A 21,889-nucleotide genomic window follows, 5' to 3' on the forward strand; every position below is an offset into this window, starting at 1 on the left:
TTTACAACGTAAATATTGCTTATTTGTGTACTTTATCGGTAAGTTACACAGTAAAACACCCCTCCCTTAAAGTACAAGTGACGCACATGCAGATGTTTTATGAAGCTTCACAGCTCTGCAATGAGCAAATAAAATCACCTGAGCCTAATGGCATTGTAAAGTTTGCTTTCCTCAAATTCGTTTGCTTAGAGTAGAAAGCTTATTTGAAGTGTTTTTTTAATGATTTTTGCATACGCGGGGTGTCCGTAAATATGTCATCGTTGTTAATTATGGGCCTTACCTGGTAAATTATAATTGCGCAGCATTTTTCGCTTGGTCTTTTAAAAACGACGCACGCGATCACACGCTCCTGGTACAAGTCCCATCCCTCTCGACCTCCGCTTGTCCACTGTGGCGTTGGCGCCACGACGTCGCATTGAGAGTTGAGAGAGAGGGTCCCAGTTGTTTCCCGATGTCTCGGAATCCTTCTGTCACGTCCTGTTGAAGATCACTTCAAGCATTATGATAAAAGCAAAACCTTAAGTATACAATCTTGATTTAAAGTTTTCGTGACTGCAGGGATCCATACTCTTTGGTTCTTTCAGTAAAGTCACGTAGGTATAAAATAAAAATAAATAAATTATACCCACGTGACTTGTATTATTTTTTTTTATTCACTTTCTTTTTATTCTTTTGTTCTATCTTTGTGACTTTACCGAAAGACCCAAAGAAAAGGAATTCCTGCAGTCACGAAAGCTTTAAGTCAATAATGTTAAATGTTAACACTTTTATTAGGTGTCATGCAGTAAAGCTTCATACACACTCAAATTTAGACGGGAAGAGTTATTTAAGTTTACGGTCGGAGAGGTGAAGTTACCCTTCCCACGGCTAAGTCACGTAGGTATAAAATAAAATATATATTTTTTTATGCCTACGTGACTTTACCGAAAGAACCAAAGAGTACTTAACTATACAAGTAACTAGTGGCCAGCATTTCAACCTTGCATTTCAAGCTGATGTTTACTTTAAATATTCATCACAAATGACCCTCAGTGCCTACAGGTGAGAGGTTATCTTTAAGTTTGCAACTACCAAAATACCTTTAGCGAAGCTTTTGGCTAACAGAATCCCAGCACATCGTCATGGGGCTTCTGGGAAGCATTCGTGGCTTCCGCTGTGTTGTGTGATCGCAATGCCACGCGACTCCATCGCGAAGTTTTGCCGTTTATTTCGTGGTCATTTACAACAGAGGAGTCCGTTCTTGTGGATTCGACTCGTGCACTCAACTTACGCACACCAAGAAGCCCGTGAAGGGAAAGGCAGAGCTCTCCAGAGAGAGTGACTGTATATGTATTAGCGATACATTGACGTTACGCAAACCATAACAAGCCAGTGCGAGATCTGTTAAACACAAGTCAGCCCTGTGCTGTGGGTGACAGGAGTTGACTTTGGCGATCCTGAAAGCTACCATTATATTTGTGGAAGTTGTGAGGAACCGTTTTTTGAAGCCAACCTCACACCTGTAGCACGGAGGTGATTTCTGTTTTATCTAGCTTGTATTGGCTTGTGAAGGCCTCCATTATGGATGACGATAACATTATTGACATCATGTGCTGCAGTGGAAGGAAAATATCCAGCTAATTGGCATTGTGGAATTGGGTGGTCGACTCAAAAATGTGTGTAAATAAATCGGGGTTATTTAGCATAGGCTTAAAGGTGTGTCGTACAAAATTGCCAGCAACCAAGAGCAGCCATATGAGGTAATCATTAACACATTTTGTGGAATTGTACAGGGTTGATAGGAACTTGGGTAAATAAATGATGCCGGGGAGTTCGAGGAGAGTAGGATGACGATTAATCTTCTGTCCTGCCAAATGGTGGCTTCATGGGCATAAAGGATATGAATCTGATTCCTTGACATTGGTGAAGTTGTTAAGATGTGACGTTTACGTGAACAGTGGCGGTGGTTGCAGTGACAAAAGATTGACAAAGAAGTGACTGAATGATGGCGAGAGAGTGGCTGGAATGATTCGGTGGTGAGCAAAGCAGTGTAAGTCGACCCAACGTCTTTACGTTGCCTTCTATCAAGTGATCGGATAACAGTTTTCCGTCCGAGCCTTGTGTAACACTCGTAAATTATAAATCAGAGGTGTGGAACGGTTTTGGCACAAAAAAGGAAAACCAGACCTTTTTTTTTTTCGTCCTCAGTTAATCTTCAATTGGGTAGGGAAAGGGATATCAAGATTATGGAGGGAGCAGAGTGCATAATGAGTGATCTCCCACTTCGAAAAGGTTGACTCGGGGTCTGAAACAGCCTTGGTTGCTGGAGTGGAAAGTGTGTGGTGGAGGTTAGAGTGCGATGAGTGTCAGAGAGGTGGTCATGGCCCAGTGCATGGAAGTTCTTAAAAACGGTGGGGTGTTACATGTATTTCACCGACCATTTCAATGTATGCTCTATTCCTACATGGGCATACCCATTAACACCTAAAATGTTAACTTCAAATACAGCACTTCAAATTATATTAAATAGTACATAACTCCCATCGAGAGTTTAAGTGACACATATTTTGCCTTGTATGAGCTATTGTAGATCTTAGTGCAGTTATCACTTGGCTAACAAAAGGGAATGTAATTTGATTTGAGATGACCACCATTGATTTAAAAACAAGGAGTCTGACATTTATCGATGTGTGAATGAAGTTTGTGTTTTCCGAGGAACATTTTTACGCCTCGCCATGCGCACACTGCTTGAAGGCCCCCTTTGCGCTGGGAGGTAATCCTTCAATATCGCAACGCGGCCGATGATTGGACAATTAAATTAAGAATTGCAATTACGGCGCATATTATGCTAAAACGCACAGTTCTGCCTTTGAACTGCATTACTGCGAAGTCAATAACCCTACAGCCAATTTAATTTTCTGTGATTGTTTTGTTTTTGTAACCTGACATCAGGGCATGTATCCCGAGTCCCATGGGATTGTGGACAACAACATATATGACGTGAAATTCAATGCCCACTTTTCTCTTGGCAATGAAGAATCTGTCACACCGAAATGGTGGGGCGGCCAGCCGGTAGGAAACCCGTACATGCTGCACACACAACAGCACACACAACACACACGCATGCAAACGCGCACACACACACACAAGTGGTACAACCGCCTCGTCCACTTTGCCCATGAAATCTCAACCCACGATTGGGAAGTCACAGGTCAAAGCGGAAGGATTCGTCACCCTCGAGTTTCGATGACCTGTCATAATTCAGGGTTGCAATTCAACTCTCCTTTTTTATGCCATTGTGGTTGATGTAGCAGCCTCCAGCGACTGTGTAGTATACATGAACCTTTTACACGTGCGGCCGTTTTTTTTAAATCCACTGCTGGATGAGGTCCTCTCTACGACGTGTGAGATTATTTGATGAAATGTCACTGCTGGTCCCAGTGTGGGTTGGCGAAGGCTGGGAGCATAGATGTGGCGGCACATAAAGGGTGCCACGGTGGCAAGATGTTAACTATCTCGCCTGGTATACAGAAGGTCTTGGATTCGATCTCAACCCCTGACACCTGTATATTTGGAGTTTGCGTGTTCTCCCCGTGGTCGTGTGGATTTTTCTCCGGGTCCTCCCGATTTTTCCCCTCGACATTTAGAAGCATGCCTTTTAGAGTATTTGGCTGCTATACAATTCCACGGGACAAGCCACTTCGTTGAGCTGTCATTTTTAGCCAGATCGCTTCTGAAAAAAGAGCTATGTAGCTCAGTGGGCCTTACCTGGTAAAATAAAAAAAAGTTTTTAGTTTTAAAGCACAGAATGTTGCTGTACTGCTCTCTGCTGACCACCGTGTAGCCCTGCAGCAGCCTACAATAACCTAATGTGTGCATTGATAGTGTAGAATGTTACTATCGCAAAATGATGCATCGTTCCACTTTGAAATATGAGCACATATAGGGAGGGGAGCGTATGTGATAAAAGACTTTTACTTCTTCAACCATTCAGCATCATCATCAGTCCTGATGACCAGTCCTGATGATGATGCTAATCCGTGATTTATCCACTGTTAGATGAAGGCTCCTCATACCTTAAATGAAAACGCATCTTCAAAATGGCTACGTATCGTGCAAAAGAGGTTCAAAATACATGTGTACATACACGCATACACGTGTATATACATACACACGTACATACACACGTATGCCACCGTCATCTCCCACGCCCCAGCGATGGAACAATCCATCCAGCAGCTGTTGACCAGCAAACCTTCGGGCGACATGTCCTGCCATGTTCACTTACTTTCACTATAACCAATCAATGAATGAGTTAATAAGGTAATGAATTAATTTATTTGAAATGCTCTTGTTACTTTTCAGATATGGAACACGGTAACCTACCAAGGGTTGAAGAGTGGGACCTATTTTTGGCCTGGTTCTGATGTTAAAATTAACGACACTTACCCTGACTACTGGGCAAAATACAACACGTGAGTAGCCAGCAATTGCAAGGCTTCGTTTGGGAAGTCTCATTGATTCGTGGTCAGAATAAGGGGGGCAAGGTGGAAAAAGACAAAAATGTTGTAATCTAAATGAAAAGTAAGCTGAATTCAATATAAGATGTAATCTGAGTCTTTTCTTATAACCAGGCTTGGCGTGGCAATTGTTTCAGTTAATGCCCTAATTTCTGGAATCGGTGGGCCTTCCAAATGCATCTAAAATTAATCCCGACCATAGCTGAGTTGGATTATAAATCTATGAATCGGCTTCGACCTTAACTTTCGTAAATGTTTTCAATGCCTATTTGTTTGAATGTTTTAGGACTGCCCAAGCCAGTTTGTTGACATTTCGTCATATTTTGTGCAATGTTGTCCTTCACCTCTACATGCCAAATCTCGTCTTTTTTCCTATCCTGCATATAGGTATAATTTACCTTTTTTTCTGAGACTAATTCACACGGTACTGCAATAATTTATCATCAAATTTAGTTTACCTTTCTAAACTGTGAATGTTTTTTATATTGTGCTCTTAAATGTGTATTGATGTAACCCAGGTTGCCCTTGCAAAAGAGGCAGTGCTGTTCCACGACTCGCAATGGGTTTGTTTCATCTCCTGTTTATTAAAAGGCTACTTTCAAAACCCTTTCTTTCTACAGAAATGATCCGTATGAAAATCGGATTAAAGTCGTTTTCCAATGGTTGGACCTGCCAGAAGACCGGAGGTAAACACCTTAGTTTTTATTGTGATGAATGATAAATATATAACATTCAGCAAAAAATCCCAAATCTCTTTTCATTGATCAAGACGCAGAGTTATCTTTGTAAATTCCTAATTTGAGACTCTTAGCCTTCGAGAAAAAAAATTGCTAATTGAACAGTACAAAGATGTTAAACTTTTAACATGTTTTATGGAACCGTCCAAATGTTCGTTATATATGTAGTGGTGATAACTACTCGCTGTTCGCAAGCTGTGAGAGAGCGGATCGTAAACAAGGTTTTCCCGCTCAATCAAACGGTCAGGGTCAAATGGGGTGAGGTAGGATCCAAACGCCAGATTGGGAAGGACCAATCGGAGGGTTCCACAAGGTGGCCGGGGATTGGACAACCCGGCCACGAACAGGTATAAAAGCCAGAGCGCTGAGAGCTCTTGGCCAGTTCTGCTGCACAAAGACCCAAGTCGGCTGAAGACATCTAGGACCCTGGACCAAGCCTTCCAGCCCTTATCAGGGCTATGGCTCAGTGTAACCAGTGGTCGGGGAGAGATCCCCTAGGTCTAGCCAGAGGATGCTGGGATAGCAGGGAGATTAGATAGCCTGCAAGGTCCGGAGGCTGTACCTCCTTAGAATAGGAGCTAAGCGTGAGTGTGGAGCTGTACAAGCTCCGGAGGCTGTACCTCCTCAGGGTAACGGGTGAGGGTACCATATACCCCTTTGTGTGATAGAGACTGTGTATTAAGACATTAAACAGTGTGTGCCATTAAGACGTTTAAAAGTCAGTCCTTTACAACACTACATATATAACATTCTCTTTGTCACGAGATTTCATTTATGTGCAGAGACTTAAACTCAATTTAACATCCTGTAATTTCAAAGATACATTTTCCCCCTTACTCTCTCTCTGCGTCTTCCCAACACGCACCTCTGCACGCTTCTTGGTGCACTTTGTAGCTTTTGCTCCTTTGTATTTGTCACTGTTCATAGCAGGTAACATACACTGATTAAAGACTGTCTTCTCTAGCCACGTTGGTATGTCGCTTTTCATCACCAAGTTCAGTGTTACAAAGATACTTCAGCCTAAATGGCTTGTTGCATTGCAAGACGGATGGTTAGTGACTGTGCGAGTAGACCTTCATCTAACAGTGGATGATTATTATTCTTAAATTGTGTCTTTCTGTACAGGCCAGATTTTTACACTCTTTATCTAGATCAGCCTGATGGACAAGGTCACAATTTCGGCCCCGTGAGTGGTCAGGTGAGTGCAGCATACCAGATGCCTTCATATCAAATGGCTTTACATTGCATATTTTTATTAATTATTTGTGTCAAATTAATCAGTTTGCTGGTTAAATTTAATTTTTTTTTTTCAACTAATTTGAGAGATATAATGGTAGGTTTTTACCCTTTTAACTGGTACAAAACTGACACCTTTATTCAAGGCATCATGTTTGCAATGACCACAACACAAGTAGTCAATAAAGCAAACAAAAAGAAGCAACTCTGATAAGGATAATAATATGCACTGTCCTTGAAGTTTTGTACCAGTTAAAAGGGTAAAAACTTACCATTATATTTTGCCACTGGTAAAAGAGATCTCATAGTGTAATTTGAGAGAGTTTATTGTGGGCTCTGTCCAGCCCTAACGCAGGGGCCACGACAGTGCTCGTGGACATAATCCAGCACGGGGCATTCTCTTCTTTAGTTCTCTCTTGCTAAGTTTCCATGAGCCATATCCATTTCTACGTACCCCATGAACTGCGGTGACCGCATCGCTCGCTTTCGGATGCGCTTCTGTGGCCGTCTGGAATGCTCTTCCTTCCGATATTAGGAATCCACTGGCGCTATGTACTTTTAAACAATCGAGATTGAAAATGTTTTTCTTTAGAACTATCTAGATTTGAAGTTTTCGTGACTGCAGGGATCCATACTCTTTGGTTCTTTCGGTAAAGTCATGTAGGTATAAAATAAAATGAATGAAATCACAATTTATTTTATTCTTTAGAACTGATTTTTTTGTTTAGATTGTTGTCCTCACCCCACCTCCGATTAGCACGGTTATCTACGTGCGACGACAGCGCTGGATCCTGTGATTCAATACATTGTCCTCCCCTGCAGGTGATCGAGGCGCTGCAGGATGTGGACCGCATCATTGGGATGCTGATGGACGGCCTCAAGCAGAGGGCCTTGCACCAATGTGTCAACATCATGATCGTGGCAGATCACGGTGAATTGAAACACACTTTAATTCTTTCTGCCAAACACGCGAAGCACAATCAGGGAGGTGGGGGGTGGGGGGGCAATTCAACCCATCATCCGTCTGGTGTCAATAAAATTACTACCAGGTTGTGGAATAAACATCGCCGGCACAGTATCGCAAGCAGACATGAGCACCATTTTAACGTGGGGCCAAGTGTGTATTTCGTTTTGTAAATTATCATTGAGGGTTGATACCCAGTGAATGTAGCTTCTGCTATTTGCATGCTTCAGCACCTCTCGTGTAATTTTATAAACAAAATAAATAATAAATTAGAACCCTTTGCCTGTCTACTGCTGGATGAAGGTCTCCCTATACCGCATCACCAGGGTTGTTTGGCCAAATGTCACCACACTGCTCAGTGGGTTTGTGAGGGAGAGTTCCAGGTGTGGCTGGGAAGCTAGATCACCCAGTTCACGGCACGGTGTGCTAACCACCGTACCCACCACTCCACCCTGCAATATGTTTAAGTGTAAATATGAATTGTATTGCATGCTAGATGCGTGCTCCTAATCTGTCACTCTTTAACCGATTAGGTTCTCACGGTTTTGCTGAGTAGCCCTCCAATATTATTTTCAGGTTTTAACGCGTGTTGTTCGACACGATGTCCGACGTTTCACTCCATATGCTGTGAACATCTTTGTTGGAAGAAGTTCGCAGCTTGTGGAGCGAAACGTTCGGGCATCGTGCCGAACAGCACGTAACACAACCCAAAACTCATGGGAGTACTCTTGTCACAATCACAGTCACATGATTTAAAGAGTACTTCTTAAATCATGTGACTATTCATATGCACATTTATTAATGGTTGCATGTGTGTATGTGTGTGTGTGATGGCAGGGATGGATAAGATAAGCTGTGACCGTGTGGAGCTTTTAGATCAATACATGTCTCTCAACAACATCTATGTCTATGAAGGCCCCTATGGTCGCATCCGTGCAAGAAATATCCCACAAGACTACTACAAACGTAAGTGTGTTCGTACTCTTAGGTTTTTTCGGTAAAGTCACGTAGGTGAAAATACAAAAATAGAAATAAAATAATAATGAATGAAAAGAAATCAATTAAATCACGATGTTTCGGAGGCAACACAAGTCTCCGTCTTCAGGTGGGACCGTCACAGCTAAATTTACTGACTGTCCCACCTGAAGACGGAGACTTGTGTTGCCTCCGAAATGTCGTGATTTTATTGATTTATTTTCATTCATTATTATTTTATTTCTATTATTATTTTTTATTTTTTACCTACGTCACTTTACCGAAAAAAAACTAAGAGTATGAATCCTTGCAGTCACGAAAGCTTCAAATCTAGAAGTAAGTGTGTTCGTTTTTGTTGTCAACCACGCGAGGATTAACGGAGTTGGCGTGATGGTTTAATGTTCGCTGACGAGATCAACAAGGTATTGTGGTTCATTTGCGGCAAACACTTTGTGTGCCATGAGAAGAATGTTTACGGATCAAAGGTAGCGTCTCGGATATTTCCCAATGGTTTTCCCATGATCTGAGCCATTGTGTGGATAAGAGGAAGTGGTCGGCAAATTCATCTTATTATCTGAATCTTTGCACAGACCACTCCACCGTGGCCTCGTTTGAATTCAAGCCCAGCCCATGGGGGGAAAAAAGGACGTGTTATTGTAAAGCTATTAAGTGATACATTATATTACTGATGTCCGCGCGTAAAGTTCAAAGTTCTCTCTTATCTACCGTTAAGTATATGCACACGATCATTGGACTCTTGTTCCTGAAATGTTTTTTTCTAGAAGAATGCATACTGCTGTGGTCAAGGTTGTGTGATAAATCATGACTTTGTCACTTTGTGTTGCCGTCGCAGTGGACAATGAGGGCATCGTGAAAAACCTGACGGTAAGTTGCATAAATAAATTTGAAGTTCTAAAAAATATGTCGGTCCCTTCTGGAAAATAACACCCATCAATATATACTGCAGCACAGTACTGTAATAGAAAGTGGCATTTCTTAAGAATAAAATAACAAATGTATTGTTAGAATAATAACACTAAGTAACCCGATTTTGTCCCTGGGTAGTAAGTTTAATTTTTTAATTGTTTATCCCTGAAAGTATAGAAAATGGCTATTATTCCCCACAAACTTTGCTTTTGTAACCAGGACTTTATGTGAAGGAATGACACAAATGCACACGTTTTCTCATTGAAATTAGGTAAATTTCTAAATATCACTATCCTGGTCACAAAAGAAAAGTTTGTGGGGAATAATAACCATTTTCTGTACTTTTGAGGCGTAAGCAATTAGAAAATAACACTTACTACCCAGGAACAAAAAACAATAATTGTTACACAGTGCAATCAACAGCCACTCTGTCGCTCCACTGCTGAATGAAGGCCTCCCCTACACCATTTCGTTCATGGGGGTCATTTCACCATACAGTGCTTCGCCATGCTAGTTGGCGTGGGTCGGTGATAGCAATGCCCAGTTGAGATATTACTCGCCATTGATATTCGCCATAGTAGAGGTCGCAAACGGGTTTTGATTCCTTACCCGTACCCGGCCGCACCAGGGTCGCAAACGGGTACCCGATACCCGTACCCTACCCGATACCTGGCTACCCGTACCCGGCCGGGTATCGGGTAGGGTACGGGTACCCGATTGCGACCTCTGGGATGAAGCCATGTTGCAGGCGCGGGTGGGTTGATTCTAGGAACTTGAATTGTGAGAAGAGACAAGACGTTGGGAAATGAGTGACAAACGGTTACTCACCAGTGACTCACGGCCTACCCGTACCCGGCCGCACCAGGGTCGCAAACGGGTACCCTACCCGTACCCGGCCGGGTACGAGTAGCCGGGTATCGGGTAGGGTACGGGTATCGGGTACCCGATTGCGACATCTGCGCCATAGTAATCAAATTCTGGTGCTCGGGTTCGTAGTAAGCACAGCATTATCCACTGCACAACCGCTCCAGAGGACTGCATATACAACTTATACTTGTGGAAACTTTTTGTTTTAAAGTGCCATCCACTAATGCAGTAATAGTCCTTTAATGTATTTAATTTACACAGGAAAACCAGAGGTAGCTGGATGAAACTTCCGGTGGACAGTGGAAACAGTGAAAACCTTATTTTAATCTCCCCACTTCTGTCGAAAACATCTGGAAAACCCTTCCACCAGCAGTTGAATGAACAAGCAATTCCAGGGCTGCTACTTTACCCGTACAGTATTTCTGCATGTAGTGGGCCAATTCTTTATTTTTTAAATACATCAATGTTTATTTGTGTTTCTCACATTTCAGTGCAAGAAAGAAGGGCAGCACTTTAAACCCTACCTGAAGTGGAATCTTCCCAAGCGATTGCACTATGGTGATAGCTACCGCATCGAGACCATTCATTTGTTTATGGAACGGCAGTGGCAGGTTGCCAGGTGAGGCATTGCATTTAACAAAAAAAACTATTAAAAACTATATCTTTTTTATTTGATCAGATAAGGCTCACTGAGCTATGTAGCTCTTTTTCAAAATTGACCTGGCCACAAACGATAGCTCAACTAAGTGACTTGTTACGTGGAAATTCATAGCAGCCAAATAATTTAAACACATGTTTATAAATGTGGAAGGAAAAACCGGAGGACCCAGAGGAAAATCCACACGACCACGGGGAGAACATGCAAACTCCAAATATATATAACCATCAGGGTCGGAATCAAATTCACGACCTCCCGCATACCAGGCGAGGGACTTAACATCTCGCCACCGCAGCGCCCCTAAATAACAAACATGTTTAAGCCGGTTGTCTCTCCACTGTTGACAACAGCGGCATAGCCAACTGTGGGCGTCCTGGGTGTCCGGATACCCCCAACACAGATGAAGGACTGCACACATCATGTCAGTCATGACGGTTGTTTGACCAAACTTCACCATGCTGGTCAGTACGAGTTGGTGAAGGTGGAGGTTACCCAGGACCACTGGCGGAGCCAGTGGGGGGCGGGGTGGGGTGGCACGTGCTCCCCCAATGATCTGATAGAAATCCCTAATTTCGATCGGATTATTGGTAATAAATCGGCATTTTGTGACCCCCAATGCCTCTGTGTAGCATATTATTACGTGCCAGGGACTCTATGAGATGATAGGACAATAGTCTGAGTCCATAATTGGCAATGAGTAACGGCAAAGCGGTTATAAGTGACTCAGAATTGTGCGCAGTCGCGTATACAGTACACGACTTCTCTGAAGGCATTCACCTTCAGTGAGCGCGATGCCGATCACACAACGCGGTTCGAATTCGACACTCGATCGATGGCTGCGCCATCGACGCACACGTATCGAATAAAAAGCAAGGGACAAGTCCTTACTAACAACTCGTATAATTTTTCATTGCTGGAGGGGTTGCCCCCCCTACCTGAAAATCCTGGCTCTGCCATTGTTCAGGACCAGTTCAGATATCACTCGCCACTAATGATAACCGTGGCTGGGAATCGGACTCAGGTGGCCGGGTTCATCGTGCAGCGGGCTAACCATTGCATCACCGCTCCACCCCTACCATACGAACGTGATCACACTAATAAATAATTTGTGTTGGTGCCTGTTTCTGGGATTTGTGATTTGTTCAGGCAATATTCGCAAAATGCAAGATGTAATGGTGGGACTCATGGCTTTGACAATGAGTTTATAAGTATGCAGGTACGTCATTTGAATGTTTTATTTTGTTTATTATTACTGTAAAGCCACGCTGTACTGTTGCTTGTGTAATGTAGTAACTCGGCGAGAGACGACTTCACGGGTAACACACTCTTTATTTTACCAAACTCGTTCACAGGTGACTAACACCTACTTTGTATTTCGGGTGACGAACACCCACTTAGTATCTCGGGTGACAAACACCCACTTAGTATCTCGGGTGACAAACACCCACTTAGTATCTCGGGTGACAAACACCCACTTAGTATCTCGGGTGACAAACACCCACTTAGCTACTCGGCGACTAACGCCCACTGAGCTACTCGGGTGACCAACACCCACTTAGCTACTCGGCGACTAACGCCCCTGAGCTACTCGGGTGACCAACACCCACTTAGCTACCCTGGCGACTAACGCCCACTGAGCTACTCGGGTGACCAACACCCACCTAGCTACTCGGCGACTAACGCCCCTGAGCTACTCGGGACACTCCCTGCCCGGGGTGTCCGTCTTGACTGTGGGTCCCCAGCCCGACCCACGTGGGCGTCGGACCCTGGGTCCCACAGTCTCGCCTCCGAGCCACACAGGGCCCCGGTCCCTACAAGGACGGCGGGACTAGGGGTCTCGGGGCACTAGGTCTTCGGCTCCGTCTTCTGGTCTTCAACTGGGTAACTTCTCCCCGAGTGCTCTCGCGCGTCCCCCTTTATACTCCACCTGCGGACGTCGCTGCGAGCACCCATCCTATTCGACCAATCACTGGGCGCTGGCTACGATCCTGTTTTCCCACATCTCAGCGTGCCTCACCACCCACGCCGCGCCGCCCCGTCATCTGTCACTCCCGGCGCGCGCGTCCACACCACGCCCACAACGCGTGCCCAACCCCGCACCCCGCGCCGCCCCGTGATCCATCACTGTCACAGTCGGCGCACGTCAACACCACCACTACATCACCCCCTACCACATAGCTCGCAGCCGACCCGGCTGCTATAAAAATATACAAACCCCCCTGTGTGCCCCGTAACATAACACAACAACTAACGTAACAACACAACACGACGCGAACACTACCATCAACCAATGCCACCGCGACAATAGAACAATATATACAATCCGGCGAGTGACAATAGCAATGTGTATGCAGAAAGAAAAATAAATGGAAATTTTTTTTTTTCTTTTTTTTTTTTCTCTCTTCTCTCTCGACTCGTGCAGCGTCCCATTCTTTCCGAGCGTCCCTACAACGGGACATTACCGCGGCAGAGGGGAACACCGGGCGAGCTCGGTGTTGAGAAAAAACGTCTTCATGAAAATTGTTGTGCCCTAGCCCGAGTCCGCCTTGCCGGTCCGTCGTACGGCACCAGACGCGGTTGAACGTCCGGTGGTGCCGGCGGTTCAGGAAGACATCGGCCAGGCATCGAGGACCCGTGCGTGCCGCGGGGTTCAGGCTCCCGACGGTCAGCAGCCGTCAAGCCCGAGGCACCTGGGGGTGGGTCAGGTGGAGACACGTGAGGATCAGCCTGCGACACCTCCCTCCCCGAGTCGACGGTCACATCACACGCCCGGTCGTTACGGCACAGAACGGGGTCACACGGTGCCGCATAGGGCTTCAGTCGGGAGGGGTGCACGTACCAACGGCGTTTTTCCCATTTAATCTGTATACTCTGGGGTCGTGCAACCCGCACAATTTCCACCGGTCCCCTCCAAGGTCTCAACAACTTGGGGGACGTAGCCAACGGTGCATGTGGACAATGCAGCCAGGCCTTATCGCCTGGTTTCCAATCATGCGTATGCACCCTCTGCCCATGCAATCTCTCGTTCGCAATTTGCCGAGACCGCGAATTCAACCTCGCCGCCTCCCGCGCTTCAGTCAATTTGGCGATATTAAATTTGATGTGGTCTGCCAATTTTGATTTTGCACGTGGCTGGGAAATCCCCAGTTGGACGTCCATGGCCGGATCGGCCTCCCGCCCATACATAAGAAAAAATGGGGAAAACCCCGTCGCCGCATGAGGGGCCATTCGATAGGCCGCGAGTACCCCCGGCACCTGTAAGTCCCAATCAACCTGATCATCGCAGACCTGTTGGCACAACATAGACGTAATCGTCCTGTTCAGACGCTCAACCATCCCGTCAGTCTGCGGGTGGTAGGGGGAAGTACGCACTTTCTTTGTACCCAACAGGTCGCACACCTCGCGCAACAAAACGCTCGAAAAATTCTTTCCTTGATCCGTCAGCAAGCCTTCGGGGGCGCCCTTGTCCAAAACATAACCCTGGACGAAGGCGTCCGCCACCGCTGCAGCCGACTGGTTGGCGAGTGGCCATGCCATGGGCCATCGGGTGAAGTATTCTACGCCAACCAGCAGGAACCTATTTCCCCTTGGTGTAGCAGGAAAGGGCCCCAAGATGTCCAACGCAACTAATTCGTTTATGCGCGAAACTTGAATGGATTGCAGCGGTGGATTAGCTGCCAATGGTGGCGGTTTTCTTTTGGCACACCCTACGCATCCCTTAAGAATATTCGCCACGTCGTTACCCATCCCCGGCCAATAATAGTCTCGCTGGATTAGGGCGAGCGTTTTGTGAAAACCCAGATGCATGAGCCGTTCATGAGCTGCCAGAACGACCCTACCCCGCATAGCAACAGGCACAACAAGCACGTGACGCCGGGACATGTTGTCCCACTTCATCAAAAGGCCCTGTCTGCACACCCAGGAACCGACCCGCGCATCCCCTACCTCGGGAGCGCCAACTTTTCGACGTAGCGTAAGTAGGGAGCTGTCGGACATTTGGAGACGGCCCCACTCAATGAGGGGCAACGACAACAGCGAATCCCTCCCCGTGGGGGCGTCGACTCCCGGGGTGTCAGTGGCGGCGAGCGCAACTCCCGGGGTGCCGGCGACCGGGGGTTTGCACCGCGCCGATCCCAACAAACATGTGCAGTCCGTGCACGGTGGCAACCGCGACAAGGCGTCCGCATTTGAGTGTCGCAATCCCTTGCGGTAAATCGTCGTGAATTGGTAGTCCTGAAGGACCTCCAACCATCGGGACAATTGGCCCGATGGCTGTGCCACGCGCATAGCGTATTGTAAAGCCGCATGGTCCGTACGGACCGTAAAATGACGGCCGTAAAGATACGGCCTGAATTGCTGTGTAAAAAACACAATCGCTAACAATTCACGACGAGTTACGCAATAGCGTTGTTCGGCGGGGGAAAGAACTCTACTACCGTAGGCGACCACCCGTTCAACCCCCCCGACCACCTGTGAGAGCACCCCCCCGATACCCGTGTTGCTGGCATCTGTGTCAAGCAAAAACGGTTGTGTGAAATCGGGGTAACACAAGGGGGGAGCCTGCACCAAGGCGTCACGAAGGGAGCAGAACGCAGCCTCCTCTTCCGCCCCCCAGTGAAACCGCACACCCTTAGCCGTCAAAGCGTGCAGGGGCCTGGCTATGGTGGCAAACTGCTTGACAAAACGACGGTAATAGGAGGCGAAACCAATGAAACTGCGAACCTCCGTGACCGAGGTTGGCGTTGGCCATGAGCTGACACAGTGCATCTTAGCAGGGTCCGTCGAGATCCCTGAACGACTCACGATATGGCCCAAATACCTGACCGATTCCCGAAGCAGAAAGCATTTAGCCGGTTTAAATTTAAGCTTAGCGGAACGCATCCTGAGGAACACCGCTCTCAGTCGCTGGAGGTGCTCCTCAAAAGTCCGACTGAAGACGATGATATCGTCGAGATAAATCAAACAGGTATCCCATTGGAGGCCCGACAAAACCAATTCCATGAGTCTCTGGAACGTGGCGGGAGCGGAATGTAAACCCATGGGCAACCGGTTGAATTCAAATAGGCCACCAGGTGTCCGGAAAGCGGTTTTAGGTTTAGACTCGTTATCGAGTGGCAATTGCCAAAATCCGGAAAGCAGATCGAGTGTGGAAAAAAACTGTGCTCCCGCCAAGGCATCCAGCGACTCATCCATCCTGGGGAGCGGATACGCATCCGCCATCGAGATTTTGTTTAAGCGGCGGAAATCGACACAAAAACGCAAGGACCCGTCCTGTTTTTTTACTAGGACAATAGGAGCACCCCACGGACTAGAAGAGGGCGAAATGATATCGGCCGCCAACATATCATTAACCGCCGATTGCACATGCTCCTTCTCGGCTGGGCTGAGCCGGAAGGGATTCTGACGAATAGGGGCCGCGTCCCCTGTAGCTATGTGGTGGCGCAACAAGTCAGTGCAGCCGATATCGTACTTATGTTTGCTGAACACGTCAGCAAACTCGAGTAGCAAACCCCTCAATGCTCCCAATTGCACCTTGGACAAGTTAGCCGAACCGGCACACAACGAGTCCAACCACTCAGTCCCCTCATCACTTGGAGGATGCGACTCGACAGTGAAATCTGCTTGAGCCACGAGCCGTTCCTCAACGGGTAGCGGCGCGGCGTGAGCCAGCACCGTTCCCTGCGCAATTACGGCCGGCCGCGAGCCCGTATTCAGGACCATTACGAACGGCTCACTGTCCCCTCTCACCATGGTTTGAGCAACCGCTAAGTCGAGGCCCCTTCTGGCCCTGTTAGACGGCCCCAACAGCACCCCCTGTGCCTCCGCACCCACCTCGAGTGGTTTCCTCAACCGAAGGGGTACCAACATTTGCGATCCCGGGGGCACCCGTACAGTGTGAGTTGCCAGCGCCTGCACCGTCGCACAAACCGTGCGTATTTTGGTAGGGCTCGTCAAGAACGCAACCCGCCGACCTGACGGAAGCTCAATGCAGGCCTGATCTATAAGAATTTTGATGGGCATTTTGGACAAAAAGTCCGTACCTAGCAAACAGGGAACGGCCAGCGATGATGATACAAAAATAGGGCCCGCCAATTTGATGTCACCAATGCAAATAGTCGCCCGAATCTGGCCGATGATCCCCAGGGATCCCCCATTCGCCGCATAAAATGGCACGTCTACTGGCAGAAGGGGTCTACTTTGGACGGGAAGAATGTTATAAATAAGGTCCGAGATGATAGTGGCCGACGCACCCGTGTCCACAAGCACCCGGACCTCAACCCCGTCAATAAACCCCGTCACCACGGACGACCCGGCCGACGCAGCCACTATCCTGTGGGCCAATTCGGACCACTCGACTGCTTGCGGGCCGTGTACGGACCCCCCTCGCCGAAGTGAACCCCCGGCACCCAGCCGCGAACCCCCCACCGCCAAGCGGCGACCCGAATGTGCCGTGTTTGTGGACCGAACGTGTGAGGTGCCGCGACTTGCCGGGTTTTGTTGGGATGACTTGTGGGCCTGGTCGTCGTCCCGACGTGGTCCTGTGGCGCGCTGACGCAGGGCCCGGCACCCGGCTGCGACGTGACCCCGAAGGCCGCAGTTGTAGCAGACGACGAGGGACGTCGTAGGTTTCGGTTGCTCCAGCTTGCGGGATGAACGTGTGGGCGAACGACCTCCCGTTCTCCACTCCCCCGGACGCGATGCAGCGAAGGCCTGCTCCTGATCTGCAGCTGGCTGAGGTTCGGCGATCGTGGCGGCCAGTGCCGCGTTCCCCGCCCATTTGCAGACGACCCCCAGCTTGCGTTTGAGGACCTCGTACGTGTGAATGCTCGTGGCGATCGTCAGGGAGCAGATATCCATTTCGTCCGCCACATTGATGGGGACCCCCAACTCGTGGGCCAACGCCAGCAGCTGCTCCGTCACCATGGCGTCCTTCCCCTCCTTATCCATGCGGGGAAAAGCTGCGTCCGCCAAGGCGAGCAGTGCCGTGCGATAGGCGAGCGTCGTTTCTCCAGCCACCTTCCGCCGATCGTAGAACTGGTGGCGACACGTGGAGGGCGGTCCGAACACCTTCGCCATCAGGTGTAGTGCGGCCTGGAGCGTAGAGCGGGACGACCTTGCAGCAGATGTGAAGGCTGCAAGCGCGTCGTCGTCGAGCATCGCTGGCAACGCACGCAGGGCAGTGGTGTCGGACCACCCCGACATCTCCTGATGAGCGAGGAACCTTCGTTGGAAGGCTCCCCAGTCGCCCCCATCCGCCTTGAACGCCGACAGCGCGGGCAATCTTTGCTGGAGGACCCGATCGTCGTCGACGTCGGAGAGATTTTCCCGCGCTCCGCTGTAGTTGTGTAAAATGTCGGCTCGGTCGTCAGGCGCAAAATGGAGAGCTCCGGCGCGCGCTGATGACGTGGGCTGCGCTGAGCGGAGGTCTCCGGCCACGTGGTGTCCGTGTTTCCCGCCAATCGATGGCGGCCCCTCAAAAACGGCGGCAACTTCCAGACTTTTGGCGCGAAGCGCCTTTTGGCGGGATCCCTCCAACGTCGCTTTCTCCACCAACCCCGCAGCCGTTTTTCCCCTCGCCGGAACGGAGATGTCCGCCAAGACAGCGGCGGCGGCGAGTAGCAACTCCGCCAACCGGGAGTGCGCGTCTTGGAGGCTGGTGTCGGAGGCGAGCGGAGCGTCGGCCATCACCGCGAAGTGCTGCATCGGCGGCAACTCCTCGTCCTCTCCTCCCGAGGTTGGTGTCCCCGGTACGCCGTCGTCGTCCCGACCTCGCTCGTGGGTACGGGTAGTCTTCCTCGTGTCCATACTTCTTGAAGACAGGTTTACTTCTGACGCCAGTTGTAATGTAGTAACTCGGCGGGAGACGACTTCACGGGTAACACACTCTTTATTTTACCAAACTCGTTCACAGGTGACTAACACCTACTTTGTATTTCGGGTGACGAACACCCACTTAGTATCTCGGGTGACAAACACCCACTTAGTATCTCGGGTGACAAACACCCACTTAGTATCTCGGGTGACAAACACCCACTTAGCTACTCGGCGACTAACGCCCACTGAGCTACTCGGGTGACCAACACCCACTTAGCTACTCAGCGACTAACGCCCCTGAGCTACTCGGGTGACCAACACCCACTTAGCTACCCTGGCGACTAACGCCCACTGAGCTACTCGGGTGACCAACACCCACCTAGCTACTCGGCGACTAACGCCCCTGAGCTACTCGGGACACTCCCTGCCCGGGGTGTCCGTCTTGACTGTGGGTCCCCAGCCCGACCCACGTGGGCGTCGGACCCTGGGTCCCACAGTCTCGCCTCCGAGCCACACAGGGCCCCAGTCCCTACAAGGACGGCGGGACTAGGGGTCTCGGGGCACTAGGTCTTCGGCTCCGTCTTCTGGTCTTCAACTGGGTAACTTCTCCCCGAGTGCTCTCGCGCGTCCCCCTTTATACCCCACCTGCGGACGTCGCTGCGAGCACCCATCCTATTCGACCAATCACTGGGCGCTGGCTACGATCCTGTTTTCCCACATCTCAGCGTGCCTCACCACCCACGCCGCGCCGCCCCGTCATCTGTCACTCCCGGCGCGCGCGTCCACACCACGCCCACAACGCGTGCCCAACCCCGCACCCCGCGCCGCCCCGTGATCCATCACTGTCACAGTCGGCGCACGTCAACACCACCACTACACTTGCATTAACATTGCCTTATTCTCTTTAGTGCTCTGCCCAATGGCAGGACTTTGGCTCAGATTCTCTCCATCCTGTCTGATTATGAGTGTAATTCTTTATTTCCTTCCAAGTCGCCAAGCAGCATCTTTCTTTGTCTGCCTCTCGGCCTCTTTCCCAACATCTTTTTCGAGAACATTCTTCATCAATGTCTCACCTCTGAGAATGTGCCCAATCCACACCTCTTTTGGATTGTTCTCATGAGACTTCTTCCCTTCTGAAGATGATCTTAACTTCCTCGTGACTTTTTCTCTCCATTCAATGGATTTTCTACATTTAAGACCTTCTAATATAATTTCCTCCTGAGCCCAAATTTCTGTCGAATACAACATTGTGACCTAATATTTATCCATTGATGTATACTGTATTTCGAAATGCAATGATTATGAGTTAACAAAATACACATTCTTTTTTTTTTACAGGCAATATTTATAGGATATGGACCTAAGTTTAAGAACCACACAGAAGTTGAGGCATTTGAAAATATCGAGCTGTATAATCTGATGTGCGGTAAGCAGAGTAATAATCTGTTTAACACCAATGCTTTCGCGACCAATATTACCCGTAATGAAGCTTTTTTTGGGGTAGATCGCGTAATTCGTTGTAATCGCCAGAAAAACATAAATGTTGTGGGTTTATTCTACCAACACATCGGTGTGAGCTGAAATAGTAACCAATGGGCACGTTTTGTTTTCGTGACAAACCTTACTAATTGGCTGTGTCAGGTGGTGGTGGGTTTAACGACACATTTATATTTACGCGATCTAACCGAACACCCCCCCCCCCCCCCGTTATTATGGATGATAATAACAAATGTTATACACTGTTACAGGGGCCAGAGACCTGCGGCTCTGGAGCCGCATGTGGCTTTTTAAGGACTGCTTCATGACATTAATTTATTTCAGGGGCCGTCCATAAATGACGTCACGCGATTTTGAACGATTTTTTACCCCCCCCCCCCTTCGTCACACGGCGTCACAAAAAGTCAGACCCCCCCTCAAATATGACGTCACCAAGCTCTGCCCCCCCCTCCAAAAAAATAAAACATGCTTCAAATCGCTTTAAACTATTGTCATTGTAGTGCGTATTTAATGTGGCGCTGCACTCTGATGTTGGAGGAGAAAACATGTATTAAAAGTCTATTTAATTGAGTAGAAAGTGTTGTCTATATTTATTTAAAGTTGCGCATTTTGATGTGACGTCACATTTCTCAACCCCCCCCCCCCCCCTTGGTTCTTTCGGTAAAGTCACGTAGAAGGGAAATAATAAAATAATAAAAATCAAACAATTAAATTAGTGATCAATTTATTGTTTTATTTTTATTATTTCCCTTCTACCTGACTTTGCCGAAAGAACCAAGAATATGAATCCCTGCATTCACGAAAGCTTTAAATAGAAATTTCCCCTCCCCCCTCGTCACACATCGTCACAAATGTCTGACCCCCCCCCCCCCCCTAGGTGTGTGACGTCATTTAAGGACGGCCCCTAACCACTATATTGAGTTTTTTTTACTGAATTCAAAAGAGATTGCTGCTCTTGTTATTTGGTTGCCGACCCCTGCACTGTTATGTAATTGCAGCACGCCCTTCGTCAGACGCACGCATCTTGATAATTAATTACAAACGATATTAGAATGCAGTCATGGTACACAATTTTGACTTATTATTATCATAATCGTCAGCCATGATCTATCCACTGCTGCATAAAAGCCTCTGTAAATTGCCATCATTCCACAAGGTCACAACATGCACCATGCAGTCTGGCTGACGTCATCACTCCATCTCCGTGCTGGACATCCATCGTGGACATTCCCTCCTTTGGCTGCCACTTTGTCGTTAGTCTCAGCCACTCGCCATCATCCCTGCTCGCGATGTGCCCTGCCTAAGCCCACTGAATTTTCTTAACAGTCAATACGATTTCTTTGGCTTGCATATTTTTGTGATTGTTAAATAATGGACTCAAAGCATTGCTCGTCTTTTTACAGATATTCTAGAAATCACACCATCGAAAAACAACGGCACGCACGGCAGCCTCAACCACCTGCTAAGAAGTCCATTCTTCACCCCGTCGTTCCCTGCCGAGCAGTCAGATCCCTTGCCCTGCCCTCTGACCTCCCTCACTTCCACGAACGACCTTGGATGCACATGGGACACCACTATGGTACGTATGCATTTGAGCTATTGCTTTGTGAAAACATTCACAGCATGATTAGATTATTCAGCACAGTTTATATCATTTAAAACATTAATATAGTTTTCCCCCAGTTATATTTCTATTCCGTTATCAGCATTAGGT

The 21,889-nt window shown here is 48.0% G+C and overlaps 1 protein-coding gene across 2 annotated transcripts in view; it reads left to right on the forward strand.

Annotated features, from left to right (window-relative positions):
- Window positions 1-21,889, forward strand: part of LOC144718837 (venom phosphodiesterase CdcPDE-like) — a 43,604-nt gene that overhangs the window by 13,437 nt on the left and 8,278 nt on the right. For both annotated transcript variants that reach the window (XM_078594402.1, XM_078594403.1), the window contains exons 8-18: window positions 2,932-3,051; window positions 4,345-4,454; window positions 5,120-5,185; window positions 6,362-6,434; window positions 7,295-7,403; window positions 8,274-8,402; window positions 9,265-9,296; window positions 10,697-10,824; window positions 12,010-12,079; window positions 20,017-20,104; window positions 21,579-21,754. In XM_078594402.1, coding sequence (XP_078450528.1) covers window positions 2,932-3,051; window positions 4,345-4,454; window positions 5,120-5,185; window positions 6,362-6,434; window positions 7,295-7,403; window positions 8,274-8,402; window positions 9,265-9,296; window positions 10,697-10,824; window positions 12,010-12,079; window positions 20,017-20,104; window positions 21,579-21,754 — 1,101 coding nt within the window. The remainder of the gene's footprint in view (window positions 1-2,931; window positions 3,052-4,344; window positions 4,455-5,119; window positions 5,186-6,361; window positions 6,435-7,294; window positions 7,404-8,273; window positions 8,403-9,264; window positions 9,297-10,696; window positions 10,825-12,009; window positions 12,080-20,016; window positions 20,105-21,578; window positions 21,755-21,889) is intronic.

The sequence above is a fragment of the Lampetra planeri genome, chromosome 5, assembly GCF_965212315.1.
Source record: "Lampetra planeri chromosome 5, kcLamPlan1.2.h2, whole genome shotgun sequence".
Classification (NCBI taxonomy): domain Eukaryota; kingdom Metazoa; phylum Chordata; class Hyperoartia; order Petromyzontiformes; family Petromyzontidae; genus Lampetra; species Lampetra planeri.